General features: G+C 46.5%; 1 protein-coding gene across 1 annotated transcript; it reads right to left on the bottom strand.

Annotated features, from left to right (window-relative positions):
- Positions 1–6,012: 6,012 nt before the first annotated feature.
- LOC307083613 (protein unc-119 homolog B-like) lies at positions 6,013–10,331 on the bottom strand (the record flags this gene model as incomplete). Its single annotated transcript, XM_079747547.1, has 5 exons — positions 6,013–6,485; positions 7,976–8,148; positions 8,603–8,702; positions 9,273–9,386; positions 10,070–10,331. 5 exons carry the CDS (start codon positions 10,329–10,331, stop codon positions 6,373–6,375), a joined length of 762 nt encoding a protein of 253 aa, XP_079603673.1. The 3' UTR covers positions 6,013–6,372.
- Between the last annotated feature and the right edge of the window lie 523 nt (positions 10,332–10,854).

A 10,854-nucleotide genomic window follows, 5' to 3' on the forward strand; every position in this document is an offset into this window, starting at 1 on the left:
AGTGACTGGCCCTGTGGTGCGAAGCACGGGAACAGTATGTAGGACAGGCTCTTGCACCCAGCTAGCCTATCCTGGCTAGGGCCCCGGTCTGGGGCGTGCTGGCTTTCTGCATGCATGATCAATGGTATTGGGGGGAATGTGGGGGGAGGGCTGAAGTTAGGCCGCATTAAACAGGGTAGAGGGATAGAAGGGAGGATGGGGGGAGAAGAGGAAACGAGCGGAGGTTGGTCAGGACAAGTGAACACAGTCACTTTTTAAATTGGTCTATTAATTAAAGCGTCTCTTATGTGTAGGCAACAACTACAGAGGGAAAAGGGAAAGTTCAGCTGACTTCCGATTTCTGCTTCATAGGCGAAAGCCCTCGCTCAAAACTAAGGTTTGATGGGCTGAGGCAACAGCTAGGGCGTTTTCCTCAGTTTATAAAAGCAGATGTTGGAAACAAACTTATTTTCTGGTTTAGAGGAGTGTGTGTGTGTGAGCAGGTGAGCGAGAGCGAGAAAGAGATGGATGACGCTAACAATGCACGGTTTTGTCTCTGTCTCCCTGCCGTAACTCCAGCACTCTGTCTTGTCACTCTTCCAGCTCCAAACAGTGGGATAAGTTTGTCCGCTCCAGGTCTTCCGTGCCTTTTGTTTTCTTGACCAAAGCTGACCCAAGAGTGGGAAATCTATTATCTATTGTCACTGACCTTTGACCCCTTCAGGGCCTGGGACCTGCTCCTCTCGACCATCACCGCAGGCCCTTTTGAAGGCAATTGAAGTTAACGTGCGGGGGAGGGGGGTTTGAATAAGAAAGAGTGGGAAAGGCAAGTTGTGGATTAAAAGCCAGTAAATATGGCTGTGTCAGCTCTCAGCCCCATGGCTACACTCTTTTAAAGGTACACAGCGTCATTTGCATGCAATGCAGTATGTAAACAAGCGGTGGCTTATTTCAGCTCCGCTCTGCTGAGCACACAGGATGCAGACAATGGATCATAGAGAAAAGAGAGAGAAAAAAAAGAATAAATGGAGATGTCTGCGGTAGAAGAAAAGTATGAAGCAAAACTACTCAAAAAAAGTGACTTTTTTTTTCAGAAGTAAGGGCACAAAAAATAAATAACCCAGGGCCCAGTTTGAAGCATTCCATTGGCTGTGGGCATTTTCAACCACATGTCAGGTGGCCGGCTAAAGAAATCATTACATGGGAGAGCGAGGGAGAGAGAGAAGGGCGAGAGAGAAAGAAGTGAGGGAGGAAACGAGCACACCTGTGCTTGTGCCAGGGGCTCCACCTCCCTTCTCCGATCACAATCCCGCCATCCCCCAGGGGAAGGTGTGGCCCGGGGAGAGACAAAAGGGAGGAGAGAAAGGGAGAGGAAGGAAGAGATTGTGGGAGAGATTTACAGACCTCTTTAATCGTTGGCTGAGGTTGACTTAACTTTTATTTATTAATCGTACATGTACCACACACACATAAACCTCTGTCTCTCTCTCTCTCTCTCTCACACACACACACACACACACACACATGCACACACGCACACACACACACAAACACACATACATTTGTGAGTGCATCCACACACTACAGGGAAGCAGTGGTACTGGATGTATGAATGGCTGGTGAGAGTAGCCAGAAGGCTTGCTGGGAATATGCACAGACCACAACGTATTTACGCTGATGACACAAAGAACGATTTATGTCTGCTGGTGGTATCAGAGTTCAAGAGGTATACTCAGGAATAATATATAGCGCAAATATATCACAACAAATACGCATAGGGACACTTACACACTCACTCTAACTCACACACAACACACAAACACACACACGAACACACCGCACACACACACACACACACACACAAACACATGTAAAGCACACACAGATACAGGATACACACCAGGAACAGGAACAAAATAGGAATTCACATATTACACTGGTTACGATCAGGCTCTACACTTGGAGGCAGATTACCTTATTTCCTGTCTACGAAGATATTATATAACGTGTGTGACTGGTTTACTTATTACAACTAAATAACTCTTAAATACAGTTGTCTGTTTTGTCTTGTTTTGGCATGTTAAACTAATTTGTTTTGGCTGCTTCTTTCATCATTCTTGACATGTTAGATAATTATATAATATAATCTTACAGTAAAACATTTTATTGTCTTATTTAAGAACTACAGTATTCATATTGTTAATGACAGCCCTGTGACTCGTACCTTGTCCGAACTATCGTGAGACATTATTTTATTTTCATAGGAATGGTAGTGCGTGTATTGGGAGAAATAATAATTGATATGGTGTACACAGTTTCTTTTGTTTAACCCATAATACACATGTAAACAGTTTGAGAGGGAAGCTGAGTGCCCTGCTCACAGGCGCTCTGGTGCTCGGCTAATAGGTTTCAGCTCTGCTCACATTTCCTCCACCCCTGTGCCGTGGTGATGTCACTGAGCAGGTGCTGCTGAATGACATCAGGACCATGACACATGCACATTTCGGTGACCATGTTCAAGTCCAATGTCACGTCAGGGCCTGGCGTGATGCAAGCCCCATCGTGGAGTAGATGATCGCCATGTCTTTGTGCTTTGTGTGCTGGAATGTGTTGTGTTGTGTTTATATATGTTGTGTTGTGTTTATGAAGTGTTCGCAGCATTGAAACATCAGCCCCTCCCCTGGCAACCAATGACATCAGGATGATATCTATGAGGACATTCAAGGTCATGCTTTGTTTTATGGCAAGATGTAGAGACATTGAGCTTGAGAGATAATCAGAGAGCGAGAGAGAGAGAAAGAGAGAGTTGGTCAACAAAGACTTGAAAGGGGAGTGGCAAAGAAAGAGTTTGGTCAGAAGCAAGGAAACCACACCGCTACACAAACACATGCACACATGCAAGCATGCACACGTCACACAGACCAACTTGCAATATGTCTCTGTATCTTTTCTAATCCCTTTTCCACTCCCCCCCTCTACTTCTCTTCACAGGCATATCAACGCCATTCCTCCTGGCTATTTATAGGGGACTACTGTCCCCCGTCCCTCTGGGCGTGTGTGTTTGTATGTGTATATGCGTGTGTGTGTGTGTGTGTGTGTGTGTGTGTGTGTGAGTGAAGTGGTGTTGTGTGGATATTCATAGGTGGGATCACTTAATCAGCCAGTTATCCCTTACCTCTTATTTCAGGGTCGTTCCATGAAGTTGCAAATTGTGTGTATGTGTGTGTGTGCTTCTGTGTTCACGTATGTCTATGTCTGTGCGTGTTAGATTATTCCACCTGTCCAGTTGTTGGGGAGTGAGTCTATTGTGTATGTGCGTGTGAACATACTCACAACCTCCCCCCCCCCCCCCCCCCCCCCCCCACACCCCCCCCCCCCACACACACACACACACACGTCCTTACGTGGGTGGCTTTCACATTTGTGTACAGGAGAATAGGCAATCATGGAATTTGTATGGTATTCAAATAGAGTTGATAGTTAAGTGCAATAGAGATGCTGTGGGACAGTGCCCAAGCCACAGCATGCGTTCCTTCCAGTTCAGTTGAAGCCTATAAATTCATGGGCCTTCGGCTGGATCCCACTCTGTTTCCCCTTTGATTGATCGGTAAAACAGAATGTGTGTTTATGCGTGTGCATGTGTATCAGCAATCAACAATCAATTTACCTTGTTCACTACCCCCAACAGGACATGAGCAGTCTTCTAATTGGCCAATCATCTCGCAAGCGCACCGTGATGTCACTATTAAGGGGGTGCTGATGCAACAGCTAGTATCGAACCACCAAGGCTAGATTTTGCAGATAAACTGCTGTCAATAATGCAGATTTTGCCAATACAGACTATAGTGTGGCATGTATCGGACATTATGTCAGGAAAAATGTTTCACAACGATTGGACCGCAAATTATGTAACGAGGAGGGAAGAAAATATTAAGTAAGTATTGTCATAGAGATACTAAAGGCAGACGGGATGGTAAGCAGCCTAAAATGAGGACGGCTGTGAGGTAATGTTAGTTTATCCACATTTGACTATGTCGTAACAACAGCAGTGTCTTCAGAGCTTCAACTCCAGTGAATGTGAACGCCGACCGACTGTGACAGACCATCTTATGTGCAAATGTATGCGCGTTTCTACGTCAACGCTTGTGTGGGTGTAGGTGTGCGTGGGCACATTTGTGTGTGGGCATGTGTGTGTGTCTGTGTGTGAGTGTCTGTGAGGGCGTGCTGTCTCAAACACATGGTTATGTGTGTACGAACACTTCATAGGTAGGTAGTGAGTGAGAGGAAGAAAATGAAAAGGGAGGTCGAGAGAGAGAGGGTGGGGGTTGGTGGGTCGGGAGAGAGAGAGAGAGAGAGAGAGAGAGAGAGAGAGGGTTGTGTTCCAATGTGGCTCTTTTTGTGTGTAGCTCAGATTGTCCTCTTCTCTGGGAAAGTGGAAACTCAACACTGTGCTCCAGAGGTCTGGTTACCAGGTGAGAGAGGAGGAAAAGAATGGACAAAACGCAGTGAGGGAGGTGGAGAGACTGGGGGTGTGGAGAGAGCAACAGAGAGGAAGGCCAGAGAAAGACTATGGGATTTTGGACAGAAGAGCTGGAAAGGGAGACAGAAACTGAGAAAGGCTGGGAGAGATCGAGAGCCGCACACGGAGATAAGAGACCAGGAACAGAAAATGGATACATTGAAAAAAAAACATAAAACTGGAGTGTGATTTGGTTTAAAACCCACAGGGCTTTGTTACCACCAACTGAGGGTAAAGGCTGAAGAAAGAAGAACATATCTGAAATGAATCAGACCTATATCGGTATATTTAACATGATATGTTATGAAGGTTGACCTCCATACAGCACATGCACACACTCCAGGGCACTAATTAACATATTTTGTGGAGTTTATGAGAAATAATTATAATAGGCTTACAAAGGGTAGGTCCTATTAATATTAAAATGAAACGCAGCCGACTCCACAGAGTCAATAATAGTTGCCTCGGTTACAAAGAAATCTTAAAACAGTTGCCGTCTATATAATCAAACGTATCCATGGACTTGACTTGTGAGCCATTGAACAGCCAGTTAAAAACAGAAACTGTCCGGGTTTTTACCTTGTTATCATTGCACTCCCCCTAGCGGCCATCTGTGTTCAATTACACGTGTAGGTGAAAATTTGCGGAAAAACAAAACTTCATTGCCACAGTATTGCGTAAGAAATGTACATTTATTTCTATATATATATATATATATATATATATATATATATATACTTTATTTTTACAAAGACACCTGGTACTCTGATCAAGGAAGTATTCAAAGCACAAGACAAAAGGATGCACTAACTAGAACAATTACTCAAACTGCCAGACACCGATGTGACACCAGCATTATAGGGCAATTTTAATAAAAAACAACAAACAAACACAAGATACCCAAAATTCCTTGGGTATTCCATTGGAATACGTTGAAAATTTGGTCTGAACCGAAATGTGTTCTAAAGTCCATCAGTAAGTATCTCTAAAGTATTATATTTGCGATGGGGTGTAGGGTATCTTACAATTGAGGACATGGTGTCCCATTCATTTTGCTCCCATTTTGCTGAACCAGATAGAACAGAACAACATGAATAAATCTCATACGGCACGTCATTGGGGAACAAAATGGGTTGGAGGGGCAGGGGGAATGACAACGCAAGACAAAGACAGCGTGTCACAGGAGAGACCATGTGTGTTTGACAGCAGTGGTTATGTGTTGACAGTCACTTTCCTTCTCCTCCTCCACCTCCTCCTCCTCCCACGGCGTTTTCCAAAAAAGGTGAATTGGAAACCGCTTACTTTGACAACAGCTGCTTATGAAAAAACACTGAGAGCCTGTGTGTGTGTGTTTGTGGCTGGGTGTGTGTGTGGCGGGGGGATCAAGGATGTAACAAAAATAATTAGGCTAGCTTTTTGATTTAACAAAGTTACCCCCCCCCCCCGCCCCCCACGGCTCTACCGCCATCCCACTGACACACCCGCACACACACACACATAGACACACACACGCACACACGCATGCACAGACAGACAGACACACACACACACACACACACACACACACACACACACACACAGACACACACATACACAAACACAGAAAATAAGTGGTCCCCTTTACTTCTCACAAGTGAAACTACAGCAGATTCAGTTGCTATACACGATAAATTGTCCAAAAAATACCAAGAACCAACTTCGGTGACTTCCGGTGTGTTCTGTATTTGTGTGTATGTGAACGTGCACGTATATGCGTGTGTGTGTGTTTGCGCATTGGTGCATTGGGCATAAGCAGCGCCTACGTGGAGACAAGCGTGCCCCAGGGTGCGTGGTACGTGCATGGTTGCCTACTCGTCTGATAGGGCCGGCAGGTATTACTGGCCACCGTTGTAGGCATAGTCAGCCTTGTTGTGCATGACGAGTCTGTTGTCCACGAAGTAGAAGCTGTCAGAGCGGGTCTCGTAGGGACACTCCACCATCTGACGAACTGCGAAGACAAGACGCAAAAAAACATTAGGAAGAGAGAAGTACTCTCCTTCCCGTCTGCTGGGGGCCCCCATCGGGGACCTTCGGCTCGCGAGCGTAGGAAGGAAGCCATCGGATCAGCGGTGACTCACCGCACCGTTTACCTCGGGAGGAGGGGGAAAAAAAAGGAAGAAGAAGAGGTGCCCAATTATCTTGAGCTGAACTCATCTAGTGTAACTTCAGAGCGGAAAGCAGGGCGGCTGTCAGCTTGGGTTACAGAGCATTTACATTTGAAATGCACCCGTTGCACCCAACGTCAGCGACGGTCTGCCTGATGTCATATATTATGGTGTTCTGCCTGTGTTGCAGTAAGCAACGAATACCCACATGATAGCTGCTCCCTTACACTGCTAGCTGTCTTTCCCACTAAGTTTGTATCCTACATTCATTTAACAAATATTACCTATAGCACGTTGGCCCTCCAACTCACATAAGCTATAATAGTTAATTGGTTCATTTGTTGTTGTTTGTTGAGAACATTAACATTAGATTGCGTTTTTAATGCCTATGTAGCCAACATGTGTTTTTAATTTGGGAGATATAATACCTTTTAGATTTTCTAAATTAGGATTTCTCTCTATCACTCTGTTTTTTAGGTCAGAAATATATGATTACAGCTTTGGAAAGCAACCAAACCCTGTTTCATGTGGCAAGCAACAGCAGCAGGCTTCAATTTCAGCCAATTAAAAAAACAACAACAATTACTATCTCCAGGGGAGTAGCCGTCCCTGTGGGCTGAACCAGGCTTTGGTCAATCTTGGATTACCAGTGATGAGTCAAGTTCATCATGACTGTTGTTGCTGACAACATCTCCAGAGTGTTGCATGCATACTGTGTAACCCAGTGGTTCCCAACTACTTTTTGGCCGTGACTCCGTTTTCCATTTCTGAAAAGGTACATCATGTTGCACCTGATCCCTTGCACGCTCATCAGAGCCATCAGCGTGGCGTCTTAGAAGCGTTCCATCAACTCCGCCCCCGGCCGGGAAACGCCGCTGGGATAATAAATGGAAGGAGCTCCTGAGCTACCGGACAGGGTACGTCCGATGGCTCAGACTAATCCAAACTATCGCAGGGCTTCAACACTCGATAGCTCACGCTAGCGTCAACACACCACTTTCCCTCATACATGCTGATGACATCTGCATTCTTTGTACATTGACTGAAATTGATTGATTTCAATGGACAAAGAAACGTCTGTGACGCTCCCTAAGAATCACCTTTAACGCAGAGATGCCACGGGGTCGATTTGTATACATACTCTTCAATATTTCAAAACATCAAATATGCCAGCAATCTCCTGCATCCCCCATAAGTAATTCAGGCCAGCAGTGGCATGACCCAGAGCCTCGGACAGCCTGTGCTGTAACCTAGGGTAACATAGTGTTTATATGGCCAAAGCCCAGGTGAGGCGCCATTGTGTGGCTCTGCCCGGGGCTGCCATGGTGCTCACCGAGGGCCTCAGACAGCTGGGGGAACTCGTAGATGTGTTCGCAGGTGTTGCGGCTGTTGGGGATGCAGAAGCCGAAGTCGAAGTCAAAGCTCTTGAGCAGGTGTTCGCGGAAGTAGTGCCTCTCGATCATGCGGAAGTTGTTCAGGGGTCGGCTTCCCACCGTGAACTCTACGCTGTGAGTTTTGATGGAGAGGGAGACAGAGAGAGAAAAGGCCTCAGGCAAAAATAGCATTAAATGGGTGGAGCAGAATTGTCTGTGTTGGTGTTGTTGTAGTGGTCTGGTTACTCAATACAAAGGGGAGCTAGTGGATGGTTTGTACCGACCTCCCGGACAGCTGGAAACGCACCTTCGGACGGACATTCACCCTACTGGGGGACATGGCTTCTAAGCCACACCTGTATGTGGTTGCTGTTGTTTTGTTCAGCTTGTCCCGTGCTTGTTCTGCCCTGTACTGGGAGTTCGGACACTTTCCCACTAATTGAATTCCCAAATGAATAATCGAGTGTTGAAGTTTAATTGGTTTGCGCACGGATGCTTGATGTCAATAATGGCCCCGGGCCGTCAGCATCAGAGACGCCCAGGGCCAGAGAGGGCCCACGTCAGCAGGGGGGGGTGGTGGTACTCACGTGGCACCCACGGTGCGCAGTCTCAGGAAAGCGGGGGTGAATTGGTAGCGGACGAAGCGACCAGCACTCAGGTCCACGTCCCTGCCCTCCTGGTCCTCCTCTGGCAGAAACAAGCGAACAGCAGGACGTCACACCGACGCACACATCCGTGATTATACAAAGGCCCCCTGTGATACCACCTGGTGAGAGTGGTAGACTGACGTTGTCTAGAAGTCAGTCCATTTTGTAACATCACAAGGGGAAGGTGTTCATATCCAGGCTAGAAAGAGTTGATTGATGGACTGTATCGACGGGTAGGCTGGGGTTGACCTGTCTATCATACAGCTGGAGAAGGACCCTCCAACGTGGGAGGGTCCACACGGCTCCATATGGCTTTGAATGGCTGCTCAAGCCCACACTTCAGAAAATACTGGCCCTTGAATCTCGTATTATCTGCTATTGTTATTTGCTTCTGTCGTCTATTCAAAGTCTTACTCATGATACATGGGTTAACAGGGCTCTTTAGATAACAGTAGGCAAAAACTATAATGTAAGGCCCAACATAAACGAGACAATCGGATAAGGGTTTGGTTCAGATAGAAAACTATATTATACATATTTGAAAAGTGACCAGAACCGGAGACGCCATATAAAATAGAAAAGGCACAGGAAATGTGTCCAGACAGCATACCCATATTTGGAGGCTTGGCGATCTCAAACAAAACGGTGCCTGTCTCCAGGTCTCTGATCTTGAATCGTACAAAGTCAATGTTGTAGACGTTCTCCTCTGGTTTACAGAGATACCCTGGAGGAGAGATGACAAGAGTGTGACGAGTTTTACTCAACATCAAGTTACTGTGAGGCAGTGTTTATGTTCTCTGACAGGTGTATGTACACACACCCACGCACACAACAAAACCAGAATGTTGTTGAATGTTTTAAAGAAACATTGAGAGACTTTTGTTATTGTTCTGAATAATCAAAGCCCTGATCATTCAGATTTAAGAAATATCAATTGTTGATTGTTTGTGTTATTCCAGTTATACCTGAGAGTGATTCTTACGTGGTATATTATTTATGACTCTGATTTATAAAGCAATCTCAAATACTTTTTAAAATATCAGAGTAACAACAAACAACACTGCCGTTTGATACATGGAAACATGATTTCTTAATGCAAGAAGAAACTGTTGTTGTGTAAAAGCAAATTATAACGTTGTAATATGAGATTATATTCCACAGTGAATCAATAAACCTGGAGGCTACCAATAGTAGGCGATACTGAGCTCGATGCAAAGACATTCACATTTACCATACCCTAAAGGCGCTGTTCAACGTTAATACAATCCTTAAATTAGACGGCATTCATAATCGCCTTGACGTCTGTCACTACATTACCTGTCACTCCGAGTCTGAACAAGCCCAAGCCACCACATGCATTTCAATAACAACCAACCCAGAGAAGACACGGTGTGACACAGAGCCTACCCCGCGTGGCGACGCGCAGTCCCAGCACCTCGTCCGCCGTGATGTGTCCACTCTGGGTCCGCAGGTCCTCCTCCGTCACCGGCCTGCTCTCCACCTGGCTCCTCCTGGACCTGAGCCTCTTCAGAACCCCTCCGTTGGATTTGCGCTCCCGCGGCGGAGCGGCGGCGCCGCCTCCGACCCCGAGCGCGCTGCTGCCGCTGCTGCCGGAGACGCTGTTGTCAGCAACAGGCGCATCGCTGCGGGCTTTGGCTCCGCTCATCATGACACACGGCGGTCCTCTCGAGTCGAGTCTACGGTTGTCTTGCGTCTTATCTTAGCTCTTGCTCTAAACGCGAGAAGATGGCGTCGCAGATGATGGGGGGGACGGGGGACGCGAGGGGGTGGAAGGGGGGAGAATGGGAGGGAGAAGACACAGGAAGGGAGAGAGAGAGAGAGGGGGGGGGAGAGAGAAAGAGAGAGAGCGAGAGAGAGAGAGAGAGAAAGAGAGAGAGAGAGAGACGGTGGCCAGTGAAATGTGGTCAAGCTCTTGTTTTTGTAGCGCATGCTGAACAGTTGCCATGACAACTGCCCCCAGCCAGCCCAAAGCAGGAAGACAGTGGGTGCACGCGGAAACATCTTTAAACATCCACTGGAGGGCGAAGTCACTTGACTTTTACATGCGTGTGTGCAAGGTGCCATCCAGTTCACATTACTCCCAGTCGCATGTCTGATTGCTCTAAAATAAACCTCGGAATTCAGGAAATCTGTCTTGATGCAATTCCATTCCCGCCATTTGTGTTGTAGGC

The sequence above is a fragment of the Pollachius pollachius genome (assembly GCF_949987615.1).
Source record: "Pollachius pollachius genome assembly, chromosome: 12".
NCBI lineage: Eukaryota > Metazoa > Chordata > Actinopteri > Gadiformes > Gadidae > Pollachius > Pollachius pollachius.